Source organism: Scylla paramamosain, chromosome 14, assembly GCF_035594125.1.
Source record: "Scylla paramamosain isolate STU-SP2022 chromosome 14, ASM3559412v1, whole genome shotgun sequence".
Lineage (NCBI taxonomy): Eukaryota > Metazoa > Arthropoda > Malacostraca > Decapoda > Portunidae > Scylla > Scylla paramamosain.
In genome coordinates this window covers 9,509,923-9,537,695 of record NC_087164.1, presented here as the reverse complement: position 1 = coordinate 9,537,695, position 27,773 = coordinate 9,509,923, and the positions used below count along the sequence as shown (strand labels likewise).

The following is a 27,773-nucleotide window of genomic DNA, read 5'->3' as shown; positions in this document are numbered from 1 at the left end:
TCCTTGAAGCCCATGTTACTTGGATGAGGAATAATGATGGAAGCTGACCTGATGACAAGAAATGTTGACATACTTATGCTCTCCCAGAATTGTAGCTCCTTCATTTCATGATGATATTTACTGTCTTTTCTGTTACCTTCCACTTTTAGACTTGGCTTCCCCAGAGCTTTCCAGTTGAGTTTAAAATAATAACTTCTGTGGATTTCTAGGTGGTGTGAGAAACTATACTAACCTGTCTGGCTTGTGTAAATTTGGTATCTGTCTTGAACCAAGGTGATAGAGAAATGGACATCGGTGGTCTGGATGCTGAGGAGGAAAGGTGTTTCTTAAAGGTTAATACATTCAATTGTGACTAAGTAACTCCCCAGCTATATAACCTATCCATCTATCTTCCTCTGACATTTCCCTCCAGGAATGTTACCCAGTAGGGTGACCATGGCAGAAGAGTCTCCATCTCTCCTTATCCAAACATTCCCTTCTTGTTTGTTCAAGTGCTCAGTGTCTACTAACACATTTTTCATACATGTATTCCTTTACTGTATCTTTTCACCTCCCAGGTTGCCTTTAGGATCCTCATTTTTGCTCTCATATATTTTCATTACAAACTTTTTGTTCTTCATTCTCACAATATGACTGTACCCTTCCACCCATTCCACCACTTCATAATTCACATCACCTGTGCAGGTGCCTGTACCACATCTTCCATACACACTTTCATTGCTCTGAACACATGCTTGTGCCGAATTAATAAGATAAATGGAAACATAGGAATTACATGACAACTCTGAAACTACAAGACTCAAGCAGATAAATTGGAAACTGCCTTGACACACACACACACACACACACACAAATGGAGGGGCCAGATAACAGTGGAAAACATCAAGAGAAACTGATTTACAGCAGTTGCCTTTTTTTGAGATCATCCCAACTTTTTAGTGAAAATTTCCATTTTGCCAACATGACCCCACTTGCACCAAATGGTGTTTTTTGGAGATTTCCATCTTCACTGTCTGGTTCATGGACTTGCCATGTCTTTACAAAGTGACTACCTATCTCTGTTTATTTTACAGTGGAATGTGATTTGTGCTTGTAGACCTAGAGAAGGAAGTATAGGAAGATGTAGTGTGTGTGTGTGTGTGTGTGTGTGTGTGTGTGTGTGTGTGTGTGTGTGTGTGTGTGTGTGTGTGTGTAAAGACATACATGCTCCTTTTATCCAGAATTCATCTTTAATTCATCTGGACAGACAAACCATTGTGGAATATGTCCTGTTTTCAGGTTGTAGTTTTTCACCAGGAGCAAGATGACTTTTTCATAATCCTCCAACACCACAAGCTTGTCCTTGATATTGATCTTCCTCATGATGTGCTTGGTTGCTGTCTAGCCCTTGGAGGCCATGGTATGTACAAATATAAAATTATGTGCAGCATCATACACTTTGCACAAGAGTGAGGATGTACACTCACCAGCTGTGACTGAGGAGCTGCACTGCATGTGGCCAGAAGGCAATGACAAGAAACAAAGTTAATATTTACTTCAACATTCAACCTGTATTTTCTTACGTAAATAATGCTTAAAAATACACATAGCATGGTTTTGCAACTCCCAAGAAAGTTTCTGTAAACCTCATAAACTTTAATTGGGTGTATGTGAAAAGAGTGTGGCTTCATTTATGTATGTACTGTATATGCACATCTGTAACATATGTAGATTGGAAGTTGTGGCAAAAGTGCTAGTATGGCACAAAATGCTGGACTCTACCACATTTTATTGATTTTCCTTTGTTAACTTACCCATATCATATATGCAATTATTATTATGAGAGTTGGCATAAACCACTGTTATTGGACTTGCTGTGATCACAATCATCCCAATCTGTTTCCCAGCTGTCATCTTATAAGATGGGCAGTCCCTGCCATAGTCCTTCAGGGGAATTCCTGGGAACAGACATCATACAGAGATAGTCATAGATTAAATAAAACTTGTGATATGTATATTGTAATTGCTGCCAGGCTGAGGAGGAGCAACAGATAACAAAATTAATGCATCATTATTTGAATAGTTTATAATTCTGTTCCCTTCCTATGACACAAATCTGCAAAATACTGAAGTGACTTAAAATAGTCACTCTAGGTCCCTCAAGAAAATTTTTATTGTACTGAGTTTCATATGTGACATTACAACCACAGCAAGATGAAAACTCCATGCACTTAGAACACTTCCCAACAATAACTTTACCACCACAATAAGTTCTTAACCATTAAGAATATTAATAAAGAAAATACAATTTACCTGCAAGTATGTTGTGACATGTGACAAACCTAAACAACTGGCATCAATCATTTGCAGTATAATACTGAAATACTATCCACTGAATACTACGTGAATACAGGGATTTGCTCAGCTTTCTAAAAGCTGACAACAACAGGAAGCATGAGAATGAAAAACATGCCATACCATCAACACACACACGTGTTTCCAAATCTGCCAATAACTGAAATGCATAAAGTACTTAAATATGTTTATAGTAAATCCACTAAACAAGACTACAGGAACAGCAAAACAGCTGCTCTAGATTACCATCATCCTGGCTTACATTGAAAAGAATAAATGTTCACAAGGCAAGTTTAATTTATATGTTCTCCATTCAGAGGTCAAATAGTTAATCATTGCCAGTGCAAGATTATATTAACCCCAAATCTACTTATCCCATGTCCCAAGGTACTCTAGAAGATATGAAATACGTAATTTTCCAGTGTAGAATTAACTACATCATCTCAGATTTCAGAAGGTGACCATAGCCTTAGCAAGTTTGGGTATTTCAGGTAGCCAAGTAAATGAGCTGGAAATGTGGCTGGATTAAGAATAAGGAATAGTTGTGTTTACCAAATCTTGAATATTGATGGTGAATGAAGAGAAGGCATGTATCAAAGTGGATTAGAAGGGTCACTTCAGATGTATTGAAGATTGAGTGAAAACATTCCACAATCACTCAGGTGCATTTATGTCTGTGTGAGGTAAAGATGGAGAATTTGTTAGCTTTGTGAGTGGATGGAGTATTTCAGAAATTAAAGAAACAATTGATGATATGAAAGTACATAAAAGTCTGTTTGTGTACCAGACCAGCATCCTCATTCAGGTTAAGTAGCAAAGACATCATGCACGCATCCACATTCACAGGTATGCTCACAAGCACTCCCTCACATCTCTGCCTGACAACCTGTGAACCTCTGGAGTAGAGAGGACCAAGCCTCACTGCCCTTTGTGCACCAGTGAGGATTTGCCCTTTCTCTCTTAGAAGACATAGGAATGCTTGTGAATGTGAATCTATGCATGCTGATGTCTTGTCCTGGCATAGACGGGTCAACTGAAAATTTGATACTCTACTGTTTGTAGATGAAGCCGTGTTGTTGACAAAGTGAAAAGATCAACATATATTGATAGATAAGTTTAGTTTCTTTGTGTTTGTGAGAGGAGAAAAGTTAGTTAATATGGAAAAAGTAACATTTTATTATCAGAAAAGAAACAAATGAAGGAACTGAGCACATCTGTATATATAAAATTTGAAGATTATTGATCAGATATACAAATGACACTTTTGACAAGGCTTAGAGGTACATTTCATTGAGACTATTTATTTAAAGAACATTTTGCAAGATAGATACTGGAAGGAGAATGTGCCACCCTTATGTGATTTGCAAACCATTATGGGAGGCTCTGCTTTTCATAGAATAGCAACTGATGGCACTCAGTAAGTCACTGTGCACTTGCTCCGTGACACATGACCACGTGTAACCAGTAGCTGATACTAAACTTTGCAAATCTGGTGAGGAAGTGTATTTGAATTAAAGTCCATAATAACTATTAAGGAGATAAGAAAAATAATGTAGAGCTTTGTTATCATAAAAGAAAAATAGAATTATCATGCAGAAAATTCTGTTAAGCATTGTCACTGCAGAAACTGTTGTTAATTCTAAACACTTTGTATCATGGAAAGCAAGCTACTTGTTCATTGTAAACTGTGTATCAGAAGAATGGACCTTAAAATAGAATAACTTTATGCCTTCTGCAAACTGCTTCTCAACATAATTTTAGTTTCCTCTCATGGAAGCTAGATAATTACCTCTGGCCCACTTGATAGCACTCCTGCTATCTTGATAAGAAAATTGGTAGTATGAAAGTTTTTTATGGCTTGTTATTTCCTGATATTAAAGAAGCAGAAAAAATCATACTCTGATATTATTCTTTTATGATTTGGGTTTCTAATAATTCAGTGATATACTTAAATGCCACTTGCAGTAAATTGATCAGTGAAGAAATAAGAAGTAATTGTTCAGACCTGTTCAAGGAAAATCCAGGTCAAGAATAGTGTTCCTCTCTCAGTATTTTCATCTTTTGTTTCCTTTGTGGTGATTCTGTCTCCGCTACTTGGTGCTGCGATATTGTCATCAAAGTCTCCACAAGAATGGACTTTCACTGCTTTCTCCTTTGTCACCATTCATTTCCTGTCATTCAGTAATCATTTCATTGTTCACTCCTCTCCTGATTATTCTCACATCAACGGCTAGGTGAATTACAAATACATAATGCACAACAGCAAACTTGTAATCTTTCAGTGTGTAGATAAAGCATGCTGGTGATGCATTGTATCAGGTATGATTGCTAGTGTTGATTACCAGGAGTATCTCACTACAACTTTCATGCTAAAATGTGGAAAGCACTTTGTCTCCCATATTGTATGGTCATGTATATGATATGTATACTGTACCTCAGTGGGATGTGTAATTATCTTGTGCTTTAATCACCACACAAGTAGTGTGCCTATTCCTTGGAACTTTTAAGGGAGTTGTCACAGCAGTTCATGTCCCTGCCCTTGCCCTTTGTTCTTGTTTGTGAAAGTCTTTTTTAGATCAAATCTTCCAACATTCTCCCAACCACATGAGGGACCAAGTCTTCTTCTCAGATGTTCTACATGAAACTCTGTAATCTGTTTTATTTTATTATTTATTTATTTATTTGTGTATCATTTATTTTATTTATTTTTTATTAATTAATTTTTTTTTTTTATTTATTTATTTATTTATTTTTTTTTATTATTATTATTTTTTTTTTACTTCCTCATTCTCCTGTTCCCTCTTAATGATGAGATCATCTCAGAAGGGTGTATTTCAATACTCACTATTCTTCTGCATCATGTTTTGTCATCCTTATGTGAAATATGAAACATCTGACTTTTGTCTTTACAATATTTTTTTTATTTCACATTTTCTTCTACATTCTTAAAATTTAGATGCTTATGTGTAACAGGTCATAGGGGAACATTGGTGCTGATGTTGCAATAGAACACTATCATACCAGCTCTTCTCTCTGCAGTGATTGCACAATCTAGGCCTGCAGTAGTGCAATTCTCCTAAATCTGTTTGGTGAGTCAGGTCTCTAGAAAGCACACATTTCATCTAAAGGTCCACTTGCCTGTGTACCTGTGATTAAACAACACTACAAATGGACTTCTCACTTGTCTCTTGTTCCGTGCTCCACACCTTCATTATCTCTCTATAATTCCTCCTCTCTGCAGCTACTCTGGTTACTTGTCTTCAGTGGTTACACCAATAATTCTATCTATAACTATCCAAGAAATCTTATGAACATACTTTTGAAGTTTTCACCTTATATATATACAGTCTCATCTGTCTCATTTTTTTTTTTTTTTTAACGACTGGTGTTTGTTACATCTTCCTTAAGGCTATTTTCATTACCCATTTATCACTTGTTTTAGGAGAGGAGTATCAGAACACTGGAAAACTGCATTGGCCTCCCATTTTGATTCCACTCCTCCAGCTCTTTTAGGGAGCTAGTGCTCTCTCTCTCTCTCTCTCTCTCTCTCTCTCTCTCTCTCTCTCTCTCTCTCTCTCTCTCTCTCTCTCTCTCTCTCTCTCTCTCTCTCTCTCTCTCTCTCTCTCTCTCTCTCTCTCTCTCTCTCTCTCTCTCTCTCTCTCTCTCTCTCTCATCATTGGCCTATCTCCCTTACACTTACAAAAAGAAAAAAATCTTTTTACTTTGCACACCTCATTTCCATTGGATTTGTCTTGATTTTTTCTAAATCAGTTTATTGTCATCAACCATAGTGCTGAAGATCATCCTTGGACTAACATCTATATTATGAATTATTGTTGTTTTAGGAAGAGCTGAATTCCGGATATTTACATTTTATGCTTGGTATTTGGTTGATATTTAATTTTCATGCTTGATATTTACATTTTTGTAATGCAGCACCATGTATTTTCACAGGCTGTGATACTGAGGTGGGCCCTGAGGTAGCTGGTCACCACACTCCTCTCACATCAACAGAAAACCTGCCCTTTGGGGAGTATGTCAGTGGACATTCCAGGCTCAGGGGGCGGCGTCGAGGTTCAATACCCTTTGATCATCCTGGGTAAGATTCTTTGAAAAATGTATGGCAAAGAAGTATTTTTCAGTCAGGGTGTCATATCATTGTAAATCAGCAGTATATTTTAATCTAGAACATGAAAACAAACTAATAATATACTAAACTGTTAAGAAGCTTATAAATCTGTCTTATGCAGTTTTGAGAGACACAGATTTAATGATTTGGCAGACAGTCTCCTTTGCCTCACACAGTACTTCACACTTAGAACCTTGCTCATCCTCGAGAAGGTCTTTTTCTTGTTTTCAGAACCAGCTTTCCACTCTGGTAATACATTTGCTGGTATGGATGCTGCAGTCTTTTCCAGGTCATAAGTAGCTTGCCATGACACTGAGTGGCCTTCCTTCAGACTCAGAGTGGCTGTGATAGATTTGAAACTATCCAAGTCCATTACCACAGACTTACATGTGAATAGAGAACTGTGACAACAACAGTTGTGTGACTGCAGTCCTTGCTGGAGAGTTAAATCTTTGAATTGTAACATTGATTCAGAATAATTCCATTTTTGTAAAAAGACTAAATCACTGGAAGAAACCAAGTTCAAGGCAGTTACTTTATAATTAAGCTTATTTATACTGGTCTCACAGTGTGCATCTGCATGGGCAGTACAACGTGTCCTGCATAATGAAAATGTGCACTGTGAACAAGGTAAAGGGGAAAAATTTAATTGGGTAGTCAGGCCCCTATTACCTCAAATAAATAAAATAAATACAAGAAAACATAGGAAATTATTGTGTATCCTAGATAAGTTAATATGTACAAATGCTCTCTCTCTCTCTCTCTCTCTCTCTCTCTCTCTCTCTCTCTCTCTCTCTCTCTCTCTCTCTCTCTCTCTCTCTCTCTCTCTCTCTCTCTCTCTCTCTCTCTCTCTCTCTCTCTCTCTCTCTCTCTCTCTCTCTCTCTCTCTCTCTCTCTCTCTCCTCTCTCTCTCTCTGTGCTGTAAGGTAATGCTATTGTTATAACAACTGAACCTCAATTGCAGATTATGCCAACCTGGGTCAGGTGGGGGAGGTAGTTTGGGAGTTTCCGGTGGAGGCTGTGGGGCAGCTGGCTTCCCCTCAGTCTTGCCACACTATTACCAAGAGTACCACAGGGGATCTGGAGGCCTGGAATTGCTCACTGGATTATGGAGGTACATGCAAGTTCAGTATAATGAAAATTCACTGTTATTGTGTACAAGAGATGTATTACATATCAGATAACATTTGATATTATGAGGAAAGAGAAAAATATTTGTTTATATCTTGTAACTCCCATATCCAGATCACACTTGGATCCAGAAAGTTCAATGTTCAGTGATGGTGACTTGTGTTCTCAATCTTCTGGGGGCCTGACCCCCAGCACCCCTGGAGCAACACTTCCGCCCCACCATACCCTGCCCCACACCCTCCACAGGCGTGGCTCACTGCCAATTGACCTCTTCCACTCAGGTCAGTGTTGACTGTACTCACAGCACACATTTTGATATAAGATATACAAAAAGTTATCGTAGACTTTATGAAGTAAAAATGCTTCATATGAAAAGGACTTTGTTTTTGGAGAACAGTAAATGGAAATGCATTCAAAAACCCAAAGAAAAGTTATTCTGAATGGAATCCAACACTAGCCTAGGCTCAAATTACTAGACAGGATGACTACTTGGGCTCTCAAGACTCAACCCCGCTGGCTAAAAGTATGACTCGCTCTTCTTGAGCATTGTTTCATGATTGATGAAATACAAAGTACCAACATTCCCAGTATTTGAGATTTAATCTGTTTAATTCATGAACCAGCCCACAACAGCTGTATTTTCTCCTGAAATTATAAATCAGGTTATTCTGTGCTAAAAATTTACTGTATGCTAAGGTTTTCTCCTCTTATTTTGTAGTCCTGCAACATTTAAATTTGGCATGTGGGCAACAGTCTAGACTCTAGAGGGATCAAGGAAAGATGGGAATGAGAGAGAAGATGCACAAACCACAGTGTTGCTCTACTGGTGCAGTAAATTTTGTTTATGCTTTATCATATGCTCTTGAAGTAAAAAATACACAAATAAATAAAAATGCAAATATGTGTTATACCACAAAAAAGAATCAATATTCCTTATTGTATGTTTGGTGTATTTCAAAATTTTTTAACATGCCAGCAATGAAGTTATTTACCTTTCTCTCTCTCTCTCTCTCTCTCTCTCTCTCTCTCTCTCTCTCTCTCTCTCTCTCTCTCTCTCTCTCTCTCTCTCTCTCTCTCTCTCTCTCTCTCTCTCTCTCTCTCTCTCTCTCTCTCTCTCTCTCTCTCTCTCTCTCTCTCTCTCTCTCTTTTTATTTAAAACAAATATTTACAGAAAGGCTTAAAATTCCACGTTGAGTATGGAATTATTTAAAAAGACTATGATAGTATTATTTACAGGAATAACACTATACATACTTAACATAAAGATAATAATACTAATACAATAAAAATTTAAAGCGCCAGTGGAGACAGGTGCGTGCTACGCCATGGATTCTCTCTCTCTCTCTCTCTCTCTCTCTCTCTCTCTCTCTCTCTCTCTCTCTCTCTCTCTCTCTCTCTCTCTCTCTCTCTCTCTCTCTCTCTCTCTCTCTCTCTCTCTCTCTCTCTCTCTCTCTCTCTCTCTCTCTCTCTCTCTCTCTCTCTCTCTCTCTCTCTCTCTCTCTCTCTCTCTCTCTCTCTCTCTCTCTCTCTCTCTCTCTCTCTCTCTCTCTCTCTCTCTCTCTCTCTCTCTCTCTCTCTCTCTCTCTCTCTCTCTCTCTCTCTCTCTCTCTCTCTCTCTCTCTCTCTCTCTCTCTCTCTCTCTCTCTGCCCAGTGACCCTGAACCCAGTTGCTCTCAAACAAACTGAGGGGTGGCGAAGGTAGTGACTCGCTGCTGCTGCTGCTGCTCCCTGCCTGCCACAATAGCCACTCCCTTGACCTCTATATAAATCTTGAATGCCCATACATATCCATGACTAAAAGAAAAATATAGGTATATCCATAAAAGTTAATTAAAACATAACAAATCTTTATTCAGCAGACAGTGATTTAAGACTTTTTTTGCAGTGTGTCAGGCAGGAGTGGTACAGTAGCATGTCAACACAAAGCCATCCACTGTACTGTTTGAAATGCATCACCTTTTCATCAAAAAATTAAATAGGTTTTAATTTACCTTCATGAAAATAACTATACAATGATTCATTGGAACATTAGTTTTTAATTATTACCATCCTTGTTTGGTGCCCAAACACAAGCTCTGGTGTGCAAGTGAGATCCATGGAAACAATATTCAGTCTTTAAGCCTTTAGGCTTTCAGAATTTCCAATAACATTGTCAGCTTGCACCACAGGAATTACTTTAAGGTCCATTCTTGTGTAGAAATTGCAAAACATCTTTTTCATGTAAGAGATTAGATGCATTATGCATAGTAATTAGAACATACTATATAACTTGTGCCATGTTTTCTGTGTTGTGGCAGGGGACTTCAGTGTGTGGGATTACGAGGGGACATAGCCACTTCAGTGCTCAGGCTCAGCGCTTCCGCCTCAGTCCAATAATTCTGCCAGCCTCCAGTGCCAACCCACATTCTCATTTTACTTTCACATCCTGTCTGTGAATCATGTATACTTGTATTATAAATTTGTTACCCAGAGCATTTTAATATGGAAGAAAATTGTTGTAATATAAGTTCATATGGTATGTCATTGTCTAGTACTCTATATATATATATATATATATATATATATATATATATATATATATATATATATATATATATATATATATATATATATATATATATATATATATATATATATATATATATATATATATATATATATATATATATATATATATATATATATATATATATATATATATATAACAGGAACACTGTGCTTCTTATGTATATAATTTTGTAGTATTGGAAACATAATGTTGTATATGTTTGTGTCCTTTCTTAATGTGTTTAAAGATTAAGTATGGAAATGTATTTAGGTACAGTTTTATCATATCTAGTTAGCGGTAAACAAAAATATAATTTACTCAGTTGACATTAGTCATAGGAATATAATAAAACATTTTTGTTCATATAATTGCACAAGCCTACATAGTTAAATGCAGTTTGTCCTGTTGTTCATGTGTCTGCTCTTGCCTGGTGAGGCAACATCCTCTGATTGTTAGGCTGTGACAAGCCAGCAAGGTCTGCAGGTCCAGGTGATTCTACTGGATCTAGAGAAGCAGTCTTCAATTTTGGACCATTTTTTTGTATTAAATAATGCCTGAGTAAATGTATTCAGATATTTTGGTCAGAAGTTATTTTTATTACTGTGAATATACAAGTAGATGATAAAAATGTTAATCTTCTACACAACTAATTAGTTTTTCATGAACCTTAATGGTGAATATAATATTTGTATTAATACTTTCTAGTTTTTATGATGTCAAGAGACTTGAAAAAAAAAAGCTCAATTAAGCTCAATTTAGTGCTGACGTCCAATACTGTACATTTACAATGAAGCTTCATCTAGACAATCCATGCTCCGTTTAAATTTTGTGTGTGAGTAAAGGTCAGTAACTTTATTTTATTTAAAATATAATTAATGCCACAGTCAGTGTCTTGAGGAAATGCAAACTGCGTCTGATTTCATGTTGATGAGATAACTTTAAAGGTGTCTTCCTTTCAATTTATCACGGTGTTGCTGTCAGTGTCACTTGTCCAAATCACTGGATTTGGATGCATTTATAAAGAATCTTCAACGAGTAAAGGAAAATCGTAACTGTGGTTCTAATATATAAATATATATATTGGTCATAGGTGGCACTAATATATTATGATTTATGTACCACTGTAGTCAGTGTGGAAAGATAACAGATGATCCTATTGCCCCTCTTCCTTGAAGAGGGATCAGTTACCTCTGGGGAGGATCAAGAAATTATATTCCATCTTTCCTGCTGAGTGATGATGGTCTTTTCACATATTTAAGTGTAGAGCAGCCATCTACCTGAATTGTTTTCTCTATTTTCAAATAAAGATATTTTATTTTATTTTCTAACATATCTTACTGTACTCAAATGAAGATTCTCAATCACACAAATTTTAATAGTAGATATATACATATGAGGTGGCATACCTTCCATGTTTCATGTTGACTTTGCATGACCAGTAGTTGTTTAATTGAATAGTCAGCAGTGTAGGATGAAAAATATTTTGAACAGTTACCTATAGTAAATTATCCTAAATTTTATCCCTTATCTATTTAATATATATTCTTTTGTTTTTGTTCCTCTAAGTGCATTTACTGTGATATTCTGAAAAGGATTTGGTCTTGTTGCATTACCTGCTGCAAAAGTTTCTAAATATACAGTGAGATACTAAAGCTCTCAGACAAAATCATAATCAAAATCTGAGTAATGTGTGCTTTTGTCCTCAAAAAGCTGCCTCATCATCCAACGACTTCACATCTTAACTGTCTTCAGGTTGTATGTATTTAAGAGAACAAAGTGTGTCAAAGATTGATGCTTATAAAATAACAATGAATAAGAGATGGGGGATTTGTTGTACACAGTGGAGGCTCATCTTTAGGAGCTGCTTTAACCTCCCTCAATATCTCCTAAAGAAACTGGGTAATATTGTAATTAATTATATTTTGTTACAAAGTAAGCTAGGTGTTTTTTGATTGGGTTAGTCTATTAATCATAACAATTTAGGACCACATGCAAGTGAACTCGGCTTGAGGGAAGAAAGATCCAAGTGACGGAATAAATTGTTAGATGTTTTGAAATGAGATAGTGTGACAATGAATACACTAAAGAAGACATGTAATATGTTCCTGAAACCTTGGAATTAGAGGGTATGGCAAACCATTTGCACATAAGCCCAAAACTTGGTGAATTACTATCAAGTGTTTTAAATGCAAAATCTTCCTTTTAAAACAATTACTGGAATAACAATGAAGAGACATTAATAACGTCATGCTTTCTTTTTCCTTGTATACCAGATTCTGAATTCAAGTTCCTTTTTTACTTTGTGACAGGCATGATGCTGCTGATCTCATAGCCCTCCCATTTCCACCAAGTATGTTGTACTAACAAAATTATGTATATGAAAAATTTAAAGGTTTGAAAACATAACATTTAACTTATTGTAACTGAAATTGGGTGATAAATAACTAACAGGCCAGTACTGCGTTTGAGAATGTAAAGGTCTTTTTCTATGAGGAAGAAATGTATACGATAGTGTTTGCATATAAAAAAAAAATAACTTTGATGTGATGAAAAAATGGTTCTAGTCATCTCTGTTATATTACTGAGAGGAGATCTTACACAAAGGTGTGCCTGCCTTTGATTACTGGAAAAAGATTGATGGAAACAAAGGCAACATAATGTAGAAAAAACATGAGCATGAAACTTTTCTATTGCTAGGAGGCATAATAGTGCTGACTTTTAATTTTGTAATGGCAGAGTACACCAAGCTAGAAGAAAACATCAATGTCCAGTTTCTTTTAATACTAGCACTTCTTTTTATCAAGGAAGTGAGTTTGTTGAAAATACATTTCTCCAAAAGTCATTAATTGATATGTTCTATTATCAGCTTTATAGATGAACCTTACAAATTTTAGCTTGATTTGTGTCTACTATAGCAGTTTTTGTTGGGAAGGTTCCATCTTGACATCTCCTCTTTGAGTGATCCTTGAAGTTTGTCTGGTTCAAATTAGTAATGTGATTATGCACTCCCAATCTGATACCTTATTACAACTCTGTATTATTGTTGTTATAATTACTGTATTTTATTATTATATATTATGTTATTTTTATCCTTATTTTACTTATTTTTGCTTTAATTTTTTCAACTTATTGCTTGTCGCAGTTCAACTATAGCAAACTCACTTCCGTGATATATCATGGTAGGTCCAGAGGGCATCAGTATAGATACGACATGTGCTTGGATTTTGGCTGAAGCTGTTATGGAAGGACTATAGACATCATGGCAAAACTTTCTGAGAGCCCTGAATCACATCTGTATGTTACCTTTTCTGAAGTAGATGTTGATCAAATGTAGAGAAAATTCAAGATGTTAGGATGACAAAACATTATTATTTTTATTTGTAAGCAACAGTACATCTTGCAGTGTGCCACTGAATGGCATATATCCCTATCTTTTCACAAAAGATCTAACTTCAATGAGTGTTCAAAAGAGTTTTCTTCAAAATTATGGCTTAATAAAGGTATGCCCCTTTCTCCCAGAAAGGTGTCGTGATGTGCATAAATTTGTATTAGACTGAAAGATACCTAACAGTATTTTTCTTTACTGCTATGAACCAGATTTTCAGCACTCAAGTGATAGATTGCTGAAGCCACTGCTGAAGTAAGGCTGGATAATTGGATGTGCATAAATTAGTGTGACTGTGTGGTAATGAGGTACTATTGACTGTGATGGCTGTTACTACCATAGTACTAGCATGTTATGTCATATGACCTAGAAAAACAAAAATAATTATGAATATTATTGTTAGGACCTGTGAATGACAAATCATTGTTATTTGTATTGTGAGGTAGAATATTTTTGGCTTTCCATAGTATCACCAAAGTAAATGCCTCATTTTGTCAACCATTAAATTCTTTAGAGCTTAATTTAATTGACCTTGCTGATTGTATATTTATGAGTTGCCCAGTGATTCACAAGTAACACGAGACCTTAAGACTCAACTCAAAATTGATAAATTGACCAGCCACACCTCAACCCGGCTTTGGTTGTCTAGCACATGGGTGTCAGAATTTTGGATGACAGTCATATGTAGTTGTGAAAAATGTAGAGCATATTATTATTATTATTATTATTATTATTATTATTATTATTATTATTATTATTATTATTATTATTATTATTATTATTATTATTATTGTCCTTAGTTATTAATATTATTAGTTTTTATTATTATTATACCCCTCTGTAGAGATTTTGGCATGGTATATAGATAAATAATTACTTTTATTATTATTATTATTTTATTTTATTTATTTATTTATTTTTTTTGTATATCAGTCTTCATCATCATCATCTGATACCATCATCATTATCATCAGTATCATCATCTTTGTATCCTGTCCCCCTTCTCCTCCTCCTTATCATCATCATCATCATCATCATCATCATCATCATCATCATCCTTCTCTAAGGGGCTTTTTATCTCCCCATGTAAAAAGAAAACAGTTTTTTTTTTTTTTCTCAGTTTTGTTGTCCTTTGTTTTCCTTATATTTCCTTTACTCCTCTACTTCTTTTTAGACATAATCTTGGTCATACAGGATATGGCAAGCTGCTTGATAACTACATACCCTTTTCTTTCATCTTATTGCCACTCCTATTCTTATTCTCATAATTTTTTTTTTTTATTATTGTTGTTACTGTTGTTGTTAAGAAATGTTCAGAACGGTTGAGGGAATCAAAATTGTACAGCACAATAGAAAGTGTATTTGTATCTATTATGTAGATTACATGATACAGTAGACATGCAAGTTTGTATGGATCATGAGTGCTAATTGGTTTTTATCATGTAGCTATGCAAGATGTTTTATATTGAATGCTGGATTTTATTTACTAAACTCAACATTTATATTTATGATACTCATGGTGCTAAAGCTTGATTTATGTATGAAGAAAAGTTTACATGACTTGAGAGTTAAGGTTATGCTTATTTTGATCAGCTTCCTCTTCCTCCTCAATGTCATAAGAGACTTGATCTCACAAACATCTCTTAAAATAACAATGTGTTCAGTATATTTAAGCTCCCTAGTTTGGTTGCTAATTACTGCTGAAGAAACTCTAATTGCAAAATAATGAAGCTTAATCCTATGGCAGAAAAGCATTTGATAACAAAAGGCAACCCAGTTCCAACTTCATGCTTATGTAGGATTTTTGTCTATACTACTCCTTATTTGTATCATTTGAACCTCCTGGAGTTCAGTCTTTTACCATCATTACCAACCTAGATAAGTGTGAAGACATTGTGTGAATGGTATGCCAAACAAGATATTTAAAAGTCAAAGGGCCAACTTTGCACACCTAAAGTTGTCAGGCCATGTGTTACATGAGAGGGATTCCTGTGGCTTGTCAGTTGTTGAAAAGGTTCTTGTTACCAAATATTTGACATTTTATGATGCATAGAAAGGGAGAAGGCTGTAGACTTGAGAGAACAAGTATATATATATATATATATATATATATATATATATATATATATATATATATATATATATATATATATATATATATATATATATATATATATATATATATATATATATATTATTAGCCACAGAATGATGACTATAAAAGTATAAAAGCAAAGCGTCAGTGTGGGAATCTAAGTGAAAGTGACAAGTGAGCAATAAAATGTCCACCACATCTGCCACCCAAAGCTGACCACTAGATGCCAATAGTAACTTTGTGGTTGAGCTTGGTTTACCTTGGATTTATTGTTAGAAAATTAGTTTTTATTATGGTAGCATTTAAATTGAAACTCAGCAAAACTGAAAGCAGGACATTGTCATTACCTTGTAATGTGGCTAATAGGAAAGCACCAAACTGGAAGGTTTATTTACTTGCATAAGTAAGAACTGATAATCATTTGATTTTAGAGCCTTGAAGAATATGGATAAGTATTTGTAATTTTACTCCTTGATAAATAGATTCCCATAAATGTGGCAGAAAGATCAAGTTTTCATGTCTGAATTTTTTAAACTTTCACAGGGAAAAAAAATGAATAGAAAATTATCTTGGAAATAGGAAGAGGACTCAAGATCAATTAGCCAATCTTTCTCCCATTCCTTGTTTTTGGGAAAGGTGCCCAATGCTGTGTTGATCCACATTTGCATCAAGGTAATGTGAAGACTATGACTTAAAGAACAAAGCCAGGAGATTCCTATATGATAAGGAAGGAAGCTGCTTAACCACCTTGTACTAGTTCTTCATACCAGGGGTGACTGGGTAATGCTTCACCTTATGGAGGCAGTATGGGGGATAACCCTTGTTAGGCTCCAAGTGTAGTAGTCTGGGACATTTTCAGTCTCACAAAGGATTCATTATCCTGTCATTTAAGAGGGCCAGTATACACTACTCTCAAAGGTGATAAGGCTTACAGTTATTAAGGTCACCAGTGGAGAGATTGCTACTCATTGCTGTGCTGTTTGGGTGCCCACATCAAGGAAGTAACTACATATCATATGTAGTTCTGTCAAAGGTGCTACTTATGTGGAGGAGATAATGGCTTCCCTTCATCACTTAAGCCTCTGACCTCATCTTAAAGCCTAGAAGGAAACATCCTTTCTTAGCAAGCTGAGTAATGTAATTTTTCACTAAATTGATCTGTTGTTTTCAATGTAACCAACCCAAAGACTATCCTCCTTAACATTCCCTCATCAGTTTTTCCTGATATTCTTTGCTAACCATTTCTTTTTACCTCCTTATTCCCATGTACTTAGCATTACACTCCATGGATCTCAGTACCTTACACGTATTTGATTTCCTTGCACTGACTCACTCACTCACTCCTTAAAGGCAGGACTATTTCTATATCAGAGTTGTGTTTTCATTATACTCCTGAAGTACTGTGTCCCTTTGCATGAGAAAATATGTAAATGTACTGCTGTCTCCTCAGAGTTCAAAGAGGTAAGATAGGAACCATTATGTCTAGAGAGTAACACCACCTGGGATGTTCCTAAGACTCCACACTCCTTTCTTTTCAATTATTGTCATCATTATTTCAATTTCTTTCCCCTGTTACTATGAAGGCTAGCAAAATTTAAACTCATCTTTGTATAAACATTCCAGCTCTTCAATCTCTTCCTGTACCTCTCCACAATATTTTTTTAAAAATTCCTTGAATATTTCAACAAACCTCTCACAATGTTTTTCATCAGCCTCTATATACCAGACCTTAATTCTTCAGTGTTAATTCAGACACAAGAATCATACCTGTCTTTATCTCACCTTTAATAACTCGCTCATAACCCACTACTATTTTTTATGCTCCCCAAGCAGAAAAAAATGCTTGGTGTATATATATATATATATATATATATATATATATATATATATATATATATATATATATATATATATATATATATATATATATATATATATATATATATATATATATATATTATATATATATATATATATATATATATATATATATATATATATATATATATATATATATATATATATATATATATATATATATATATATATATTTTTTTTTTTTTTTTTTTTTTTTTTTTTTAGTATACATGTAGTCACTTTGAACACCATGTGGTAGTGTCAGAGAATCGCCTAAACCAATTTTTCAATTGAGTTTCCTTTGACTGGCACAGTTCTTATTCCACTCTGCGCAGATGGGGGACTGTTCCTTCAGAGACTTTGTTTAAACTGTTCTTGAAACATAGTCGGGAGTCAGTTAACTGCAACACTCTCCCCTCATAGTAAATGTCTTGGGTTAAGGAACAACCAAGATTTTTAGGCGGATCCAGACATGATACTGATCCACGAACTTTTTCAAGAGAACATTTTTTCCCATCAGAAGTCTACGGAGAATGTACACTGTCTTTCATGTTACTACACGGCGTTGGAGGAGATAAGCCTCGAGTGCCTTTACCTATACAAAATTCTAAGGGATGAGGATGAATTTATTCTATTTTCATATTTATTTGTTTTCATTTATCTTTACATATTCACCTAACTAATTAAATAACTGGGGAAAGATGCTAAGTAAATCTTCACATGTAAGCCATATTCCTTCTTTGTGATCGTTCTGCCCACGCAGCGGGTGAACCTCCTGGCAGGTCACCTCTCAGTCAGTAAGCAGGTTGACAAAATATACACAGTAAGTAAGGATATAAACAATTCACCATACAATTATCAACATGCGGTTCACAATGTACACGGAGAGAAGTGAATTTTGATAACCGGTTAATGTGACACACACACACACACACACACACACACACACACACATCCAGCAGTTGCTGTTACTATTACAACATACTACAACTAGTAGTACAACTACTACCACTACTGCTCTTCCTCCTCCTCCTCCTCCTACTATTACTACTACTACATTATCATTGTTGATATTATTAGTTTTACTACCATTACCATCATTATCATTGTTATACATTACAGGACATTTGTATGCAGTTTCAATTTACTCTGTACGCAATGGAACCAGAAGAAAATGCAATGAATAACAAAAGACAAATATACAATTTCTGAAATTCTTTTGATTAATGGAAACAAAAAAGTTTTCTTGGGATGAATTCTCAGCCCTCTGCATGTGTCCTTTGTAGGAACCTTTCGGTGCATGCAGAGAACACGAGGCGTATTTTTAAAGATTTCCATCCACCAATTAGTATTAGTGGAAACCGTAGTAGTTGTAGCTGCAATTGTATATAATAATGGTGATGATAATAATGAAAAATAACAATAACTGAATAAGGAAACACTGCCAGACATTTTCATTACATGCTTGGCCTACAAAGAACGCACATCAGACAGGAACAGTATTCTCCAACACTGGCGTTATCTCGTATTCTCAAACATTTTGGAGTCTTGTCCCAACTATTCTTAAATTATAATGAGAGCTATTAAGGCTTTCTAGGTGTTATCAGGATGCTAGTGATTAGATCACCAAAGATTCCGCATCACTGGCAAAGACACCCATGATAACGTGACTATAATTATTTCTACGGCCTTTGAAGATAATCCTAATGAGAGCCCAAAATTTATCAAAATGCGGATCTCATTGTTTTCATTTTCACCTAACGTGTTTTTATAGATTAACTTTAGCTGCTAATGGCACACTTATTATATAAATTTTACAGACCCAAAATAAGACGAGATGTTTCAACATTCGAATTAACTGTATTCACTTGCTTTGTTGTCAGTGATGTGTTTCTTTTTTTAATTACCTTTGTTCTAAATTTATAACAACATTTTATTTAACTTGAGAATAACAACATTTGATTTAACTTGAGAATTCATAGCAGTCAAATTGCTAATGTTACGTACCCCTCTATTACTCCTGATTCATGTATACACTGTACTCGCTGCGGGATGAGATGATCTAGAAGTGCCTCGGTGACTTATCCCTCGTTTCAGCAAGGCAGCTGATTGATCTCATACAGTTCTAACCACTCCCCTTACTTTTTTTTTTTTTTCTATCATATATGCTTTGAGTCACCTTATCATCTAGCTTTGCCTTAATGATTGTCAAAAATAAAAATAGGAAATCAGTAAAGATAGCAAAGTATTACCACCTCACCAAAATGTGGAAATATGTAACTAAACAAATTACCATAAACTCATCTATATAACTGTTGACTTGCACAAGTGGCGTGTGAAGGGACTATTCTGAAACGCTTCTGCGCTGCACTCCCACGATATTCGAAACGCTCTAGTTGAAGTTTCACGAGTTTTTAACGGTGTTTTTATGGTTCCTGTGACAGATCAACAAGATTTCTGCATTATTCACAGGAGAAACTCTTGAGAACCCTGCTAATTATCTCTGTGGCCTATAAAAATAGTCGTAGTGAGGGAGCAAAACGTTTCAGAATACGAGCCTGCGAGTCGGATGGAGTGGTTTCTAGATCAGCTTAGCCTGCAGCGACTGCAGCACGCATTACCTAGCCATGAAATCCCTTTGCCTCAGTGGCAGGTGAAGAGCAGCAACTGAGACGCCGCGAGGGTATCCGCTGCCCGAACCTCACACTCGTAGCTGCCGCAGTCCTTGGCGCGGAAGTCCTTTATGTCCAGGTTGTAATGCCCCGCGTGACGGTCCAGGGACAGGCGAGGGTCCTCCATCATCACCAAGTTGTCCTCGGTGATCACTTGCTCCGCTACGTGGCCCTCGGCAAAGGTCTTCTTCTTCCATCTCAGATTCTGTTGGGAGAGGAATCTGTGGTAATAACGGCGGTGATGGTGGTACTAGTAGTAGCTGCAGCAGCACCAATAGTAGTAGTAGTAGCAGCAGCAGTAGTAGTAGTAGTAGTAGTAGTAGTAGTAGTAGTAGTAGTAGTAGTAGTAGTAGTAGTAGTTGCTGGTGACGGCAGTAACAGTAGTAAGTAATATATATATATATATATATATATATATATATATATATATATATATATATATATATATATATATATATATATATATATATATATATATTAGTCAAATTTTAAAATGATATTAGTATTATGTTACGCTGAGACGCAACTCGAGCCTCACAGCTTTAAGATGTGGTATTTTGTTTTATTATACATTTAAGGCTGAGTAGCGATTTCCTGTTTAAAATAGATCTGTAATACTTTTATTTATACATTTTCAGACTTAAAACTACAAGAAAATGTGAAATATTTACTTTTTAATCCTCCTAGGCGTGAGGATACATGAATTGCTGAGTAGCTCCCGGAAGGATGCATAAACTTAGAAAAGGGTTTGAAACCACTGCTCTGCTTCACACTGTCAGTTTCTGTGAGCATCAGACGAGGTGGACGTACGAGTAAGCAGGCATGTAGGCCATGTTTATTGCGCTGTGCAATATAGCTAGTATTTACCACTTATATTTTATGAAAGGGGTAACATGCCTAATGTGGCATGCTAAATTGGGTAACAAGCTGAAAAAAAGTTTGGAAACCACTGCTCTACAATATAAGATTCCGTGCGTACAAACCCTTCTCACAAGTATATATATATATACGTGTGTGTGTGTGTGTGTGTGTGTGTGTTTCAGAGTTCTAAGTTAGAGGTAAGTTTGTGGCTGCATCATGCACTGTAATATGTAGACGAAATAATTTTCCTCCAGTGTGGTTTGGCTCTGTTCATCACAGCTTGAATTCCGATTTGTGTTCTCGTAGTGATGACCTCTTGTGTTACAGTTCGTGCATATGCAGTATGTACTGATATCTAATGAATGATCACGTGACGCTGGATAGGTTGGCGGTCCTTATGTGGAGGGGTTTCGCTTTGTACTTGCAATATTCCAGACAGGTGTTGTATTAGTACACAATGGGTACCTAAGATGGCGGTTATTTTGATAGATGTGGAAGTGAGTGTATCAGTACTCGTTATACTCTATCCCGGCGTTGTACACACATTTGTACCAGAGCTACCACCTTTGTCATACTTAACCACGTAATCACAAAGGTGATTACGTAATTGGAGAAGGTCTTGCCTTCCCCACGTGTTGGTGCCGTCACACACTGCCTTCCTTCTGCTGGTTTCCTGTGCCTGTCTGTGGTGGTGTTGCTTAGGCTGAGGAGAGCATCGCATACCTTTCCTTTCCTCCAACGTACCTCCTAAGAGAAGGTTCTCTATATTACACCGCTTTGGAGTCTTTATAAGTGATTACACCTTTATAAGTGTGAGAGGTGTAATCCGTTTCCTGTGATAACGTGTCTTCTGTCCGCCATCGTGGAGACTTTTTTGGCTATTCCTAAGTCGTCACTGGCTTCGGGTGGTGTCTTCTTTTAGTGACTAACCGGCTTTCAGCTTGTTATCCTCTGCGACATATTATAGAGAAGCTGGTACAGTGTTCTAGGCATATTTTGGACCGCTGTGGAGGTACGTACTCCTAACATACATTTAATCTTTAATCACTTAATGTATTCTGTTAAATGTTTCTCTCAACATGTCTCCTCTGATCCTAATCTCGTCTACTCGTACTTTGTCATGCTGCTTCTCTGTCACACTTGGATATACTGAAATCAACACGTTTCATGCATTTCATGCTTTGCTAAGATACTGTTAAATGTCCTGTTCATTGTTCTCAGCGAATATCTAATATCAGAACTCGAAACTCATATTTCAGCTCGTCTTCTCAATCAAAGGCAGAGAGGTGGCTACACACAAAATATTGTAAGCTTAAAAACATGCCTTTTATATTCTAGAACGAAATTTTGTGTAATGCCAAGTTTTAGAGGTCATCAATATATATATATATATATATATATATATATATATATATATATATATATATATATATATATATATATATATATATATATATATATATATATATATATATATATATATATATATATATATATATATATATATATATATTTTTTTTTTATTTTTTTTTTTTTTCTGAAAATTATTATCTTACTAATTCTAACTACGATCGTGACTCCTGTCATTAACTAAAAGCATCATTGTTATACTTTCAGTCCACGTGTGTCTTCATTCAGAAGAGAGAGAGAGAGAGAGAGAGAGAGAGAGAGAGAGAGAGAGAGAGAGAGAGCACCTGATTGGAATTACCACATCACAATTCATTGATATTTGGAACATTGTCCTTTCATATTGTTGTAGTAGAAATAGTAGCAAGTAAGAAAAAAAAAAACAGTAGCCATAGAATAACAGCTCAGCTGTTAATCGCCGACCTACTTAGCTTCTGCCAGACCAGTGTGTTACGTACTTGTCATAACACAGCCACCGCCATGTAGGTCACTCCGTCAAGCACTGCAACCGTGACCACCGAAACCTCAACGGGGCGAGACGAGAGTTGTTCAGTGACAGGCATCTGACGAACACCCGCACTCATCACCATCATCATCATCATCATCATCATCATCCTCATATTTGACGTTATTGCCATCATCATCATTATCATCATCATCATCATCATCGTCGTCGTCGTCGTCGTTGTCGTCTTTGCCATCATCAACACAGTGGCCTTTTTTGTCATCATCATTATCATCATTATCATCATCATCATTATGGTTTACGTCAGTCATAATCATCACCATTATTATCTTCATAATTTTAGTTTACATTATTGTCATCATCACCATTATAGTTTACGTTATTGTCATCATCATTTTTGTAATTCTCGCTATTGTCAGCATCATCAACATCGTCATCATTATCATCATTATCATTATAGTTGACGTTACTGGTATTATCATCATCATCATAATGGTCGTTACCGTCATCCTCCTCTTCATCATCATAAACAAAAGTAAACATACATGGTGACAGCGCATGGGATGATGGTATCTACAGTAACACCAACACACAACATGCATGCACCATAATTACAGAAGTACACTCACACTGTGACGAACCCTGACGGAAACAGCCGAAAGAAAAAGAAACACACTCACACACACACACACACACACACACACACACACACCTGTTGTTATCCACTTTACTTCCTAATCCATCCACCCATCAACAGCCACGGTAAATGGAAGCAACCTGACCTCGGCACTTTCTCTCCTGACCCGCTTCTACCACTAGTTTCCTGCTCGACTCCTCCTCCTCTCTTCCTTTCCCTCTCACTCCATCATCCTGCCTTCGCCGCCCTCTTCTTCTGCCGTCGCCGCCTCCACCGCTGCTTCCCACTGCCAGTGTTGCTGCCGCCGCGGGGATAATTTTCTAAGTTTTCCTTTTCACTTTCACGTTTCGTTTCACTGCCGCCAGTTGTTCCTCGTATGTGTGTGTGTGTGTGTGTGTGTCTGTGCGTGTACAGTACCTACGTGGCTAACTGTACCGTCCATGAGTGAGGTTGATGGTTATTATGCAAATGGCAATAACAAGCTGACATTATTTATCAGTTACTGTACAAGAATAGTCTCTCTCTCTCTCTCTCTCTCTCTCTCTCTCTCTCTCTCTCTCTCTCTCTCTCTCTCTCTCTCTCTCTCTCTCTCTCTCTCTCTCTCTCTCTCTATTCACTAAGATGTCCCTGGGATGGCAATAAGCTGTTCATGAGATGATGAAACCCAGTCACTCACATCCGCTGCCTGATAAAACCAACCGTACAGTCACCTCATAACAAAAACTGAGTAACACTTTCTCCTGTTACAAAACGTGACTTCACAAACATTATACTTTCATGCTTTATTCCTTACCGTCTTTTTCTCTTTGATTTACATGGAAGGTTATGCCAAGAACATATTGGTGATCAAGTATATGAAATTCTCTTAAACGCTTAAATTCTTCCTTAAACGCTTTGAATTATCATAAGATATAAATGTTTTGAGTTCTCATGGTTATTTCTCACTGTCAGAGCAGATTTCTAGTTGAACTGTTACTAGGATCGTGAAAACACCTCTAAAAACACTATTAAACTCCACCAGAGCGTGTTAGAAGTAGTCAAAATGATTAGAGTGTTTGTGTTTCTGTGTTTTGAATAGTGTTCAAATACGACTTCGGTTGGATAGGATGTCTTTAATTGATCGTTTCACCTAGCTTTTCTTACAGTACTCTCAAGGTTAACAAAAGGCGCCCATAGCAGGAAAAGGGTTAACACTAAAGATTGACAGATGGTAAGTCAGCGACCAGTGTAACCAGCAAGAAGGAAAAGCCTTAATGGGTTGCTTTCTACTAAACTACCCGCGGCTTAGGGACCAACTGGTGTGGCGTCACGTTACTGTTGCGGTCAGAAAGGAAAACACCTTCATCTCCATACATAAATGATGAATAACGATGGTACATTGTCTCCGGGAAGCATTTGCTCGCCATTACAATACACCTCGTTGATGTGATGCAGGTGCTGAAGGAATTGTTAATAGGTAGGAGAGAAGCTTAAGACACGAGTCAAAAATCTGAAAGCCAAACTGTTTGAGGAGAGTCGATAAGCTGAGAGAGAGAGAGAGAGAGAGAGAGAGAGATTGTTAAATGATCATCACGTGAGATCTGCCGTGAGAGGTTAAGCTTGAGTTGACGAGAAAATTAATCATTACAGAGAGAGAGAGAGAGAGAGAGAGAGAGAGAGAGAGAGAGAGAGAGAGAGAGAGAGAGATTTTACTGTGTGTATTTTGTCAGGCTACGCTAATGAAGGTTTACTGAAAGCGACCACAGCCTCAGTGATGCATATTGGAGTGTTTATCCTCCATTCACTTCTCTCCACGCATCAAGTGCTCGCTCACTGTATAATGATCGACACATGACTCCACTAAGGTCTCACCGTCTAACAGAATCTATGTCATTTTCTACATTATGTCCACACTAATATAATGCTGGAAATAGATAGAACATAGCATTCATTAAAATTTATCTAAGAAATATTTTTCGAAACTTTTGCGGAGCACCTCCACTGCTTTCAAAAGGTTCTACAGTAGTTGAAGCGACACGGGTTTTGAAGGATGTTTTTACGGTTACAGCGACAGATTAACAGGATTTGCACATGGAGAGAGAATGAGAATCCGGATAATCATCTCTGTGGCCTTTGAAAATAGTCGTGGTGAGAGATTAACCGTTAAAGAATACGGGCATATATAAACCAGGCCGACAATCCCATGTGGGGTGCCCCAGACAACGCATACAAACTCACGAACACATCATTCACACCCTTAAGCCCCTTCTGCCGCCGCTGGAAAAGGAAAGCGTCGTGGACTACGGTACTGCATCCAGTGATAAAGCATCCCGAACGGAGGAACGTGAATTAAAAGACAGTTAACCAAGCTTAATGTGTCGCGTACGAAAATCAGTGTACGGTGGCAGCTTGAGTGAAATAGTAAGTAAACGCCCATTTTCTGTTCGCTTGTAACATCAACTATTTAAAGGAATGTGCCTGTACAGATCATTAAAACTGACTTAGGAGAAGTGAGAGGGATGAGTGAGAGGACGGGAAAGATCGCCTGGCACCAAGGGAGATAAAGTAAAGCCTCTCTTTTCCTCCCGTGGCACCGGCAAGCGGCACTCACCATGACAGCCTTGGCAGGGGAGTCGTGGTGCACGGCGCAGTTCAGCTTCACCTTGCCATACAGTTTGGGGCAGCCGGACACCCAAGCGCTCACGTTGATGCTTTGGACACCGTGTCTGAAGGCGGCAGAGAGAGGCGCCTCTGAACCCTGCCCTGCCTCCTGCTCCTCGTGAAGCACCTCGCCCACCTCCCCGACCGGAACCACTTTGGGACCCTCGGAAGTTTTATCCGTTGCTTCTAACTCCACATCACTGCCTGTCGTTGAAATGAGACCTCGCAGGGACGTAGTGAAAACCCCACCAGAACTTTTGTCCGTTTTAGGTGCCTGGGAGGGCTTGAAAGTGGAGAACAGGGTGGTAGCCAGCTCACTTTTAAGGCGTTCTGTCAAGTCTGTCTTTGTTTTGGGTGCTTGGGAAGTCTTAAAAGAGGAGAAAAATGTAGTGGGAAGTTCACTCTGAAGCTTTTCTATCACGTCTACCTTCGTGTTGGGCGCCTGGGAGGGTTTAGAAGTGGAGAAAAGAGGGGTAGGCAGCACACTCTTGAGGCGCTCTGCCAAGTCTGCTTTATTTACTGGATCCTCGTCAAGCCAGAAAGGTTTGCTGTCGGGAGAGGGCGGAATAGTTTTGTTCGTTTCCTTGTCTTGCTCATGGTAACGTTTTAAGAGAGCGAGAAATTCTTGGTCAAATTGTAAAACTCTTCTTGCTGACTGTGACTCATTCACCCTTTCATCCTCTACGGAATTTTCTGTCTCCTCTCCCAAGTCAACAATCTGAGGAACGGGAGTCTTGCTCAAAGGTCTATTAGTCTTTATTCCCTGGAGAAATGTTTTGTCCTCAGAATTTTCTTCAGCTTTACCATTAACTGGCTTTACAGCAAAGAAATTGAAACTTGACTCTGCGAGTTGGAGAGGCTCAGACTGCAAGTTGGAGGCGGCGGCCACCAATCTCTCTGCCTCCACCGGGGTCTGCGTGGCGGGCTCCTCATTGTGTTCTGTGAGGAAAGGGAAAGAAAATGACGGTAGGAAAACTGTGTCTGCACTTTCGGTGCTCACCGCGACTGGGTCCTCAAAGTCTTCTCCCTCAGTCATCTTGGAGTCGCTTATCCGCTGCGCGTCTGGCGGTGATGGATCCTGCTCTCCGGACGCCACTATCCACTGATACTGTGCAGGCTCTTCATCGATCACTGTGGCCAAGAAGACACTGTCCCCTTCACCGTCCTCTTCTGTCACTTCCTCAGATGGGGACTCCGGTACATGAGCGGAAGAGCCGTGACTGAGTGAGCCCTCTGATAGTTTTAGATTGTCCAGTGGAGGGATAAGCTGAGGGTGGAAATATGCCGAAACATCGTCCAGCGTAAACTTGATAGTGGTGGGAGAATGAAGGAGTGAGGAAGCTGGAGCTGGAGTGAAGGTAGTTACATTGAACCCTATGAGTGATGCTGGCGTGAGGCTGCGCGGCTCAGAACTACGAGTAGTAGGGAGAATGAACTGAGGTGATGGCTGAAACTCAGGCTGCTCTGGAGGGGGCGGTGGAGTTAACTTGAGCGTGCCATGTAAGTCCACATGTGACGGGGTGGAGGCGGCGGTGAAAAATGTGGGTTGGAGCAGCCTCGTCAGGAGGGGCAGAGGCGCCTGTCCCATAGCCACACATGACACCGCGAGGA

General features: G+C 37.5%; 3 protein-coding genes across 6 annotated transcripts in view; 2 read left to right on the top strand and 1 right to left on the bottom strand.

Moving 5' to 3' along the window:
- LOC135106820 (uncharacterized) overlaps positions 1-14,997 on the top strand; it is a 109,038-nt gene extending 94,041 nt beyond the window's left edge. For 3 of the 4 annotated variants that reach the window (XM_064016162.1, XM_064016164.1, XM_064016161.1), the window contains exons 12-15: positions 6,289-6,433; positions 7,428-7,577; positions 7,709-7,875; positions 9,902-14,997. In XM_064016162.1, coding sequence (XP_063872232.1) covers positions 6,289-6,433; positions 7,428-7,577; positions 7,709-7,875; positions 9,902-10,029 — 590 coding nt within the window. In that variant the 3' untranslated portion in view covers positions 10,030-14,997. Of the gene's footprint in view, positions 1-6,288; positions 6,434-7,427; positions 7,578-7,708; positions 7,876-9,891 lie in introns of all 4 variants that reach the window. The other variant, XM_064016163.1, reaches the window with a different exon arrangement.
- Positions 14,998-18,113: 3,116 nt separating this feature from the next.
- LOC135106817 (uncharacterized) overlaps positions 18,114-27,773 on the bottom strand; it is a 10,186-nt gene continuing 526 nt past the window's right edge. Inside the window, exons 1-2 of the mRNA XM_064016154.1 lie at positions 26,113-27,773; positions 18,114-20,356 (exon numbers count right to left, since the gene is read on the bottom strand). The exon at positions 26,113-27,773 is cut by the window's right edge and continues 526 nt beyond it. Of these exons, the coding sequence (XP_063872224.1) occupies positions 20,123-20,356; positions 26,113-27,773 (1,895 nt within the window). The 3' untranslated portion in view covers positions 18,114-20,122. The remainder of the gene's footprint in view (positions 20,357-26,112) is intronic.
- LOC135106819 (protein lifeguard 1-like) overlaps positions 21,860-27,773 on the top strand; it is a 33,461-nt gene continuing 27,547 nt past the window's right edge. Inside the window, exon 1 of the mRNA XM_064016157.1 lies at positions 21,860-22,024. The gene's annotated coding sequence lies outside the window, so the exon portion shown is untranslated. The remainder of the gene's footprint in view (positions 22,025-27,773) is intronic.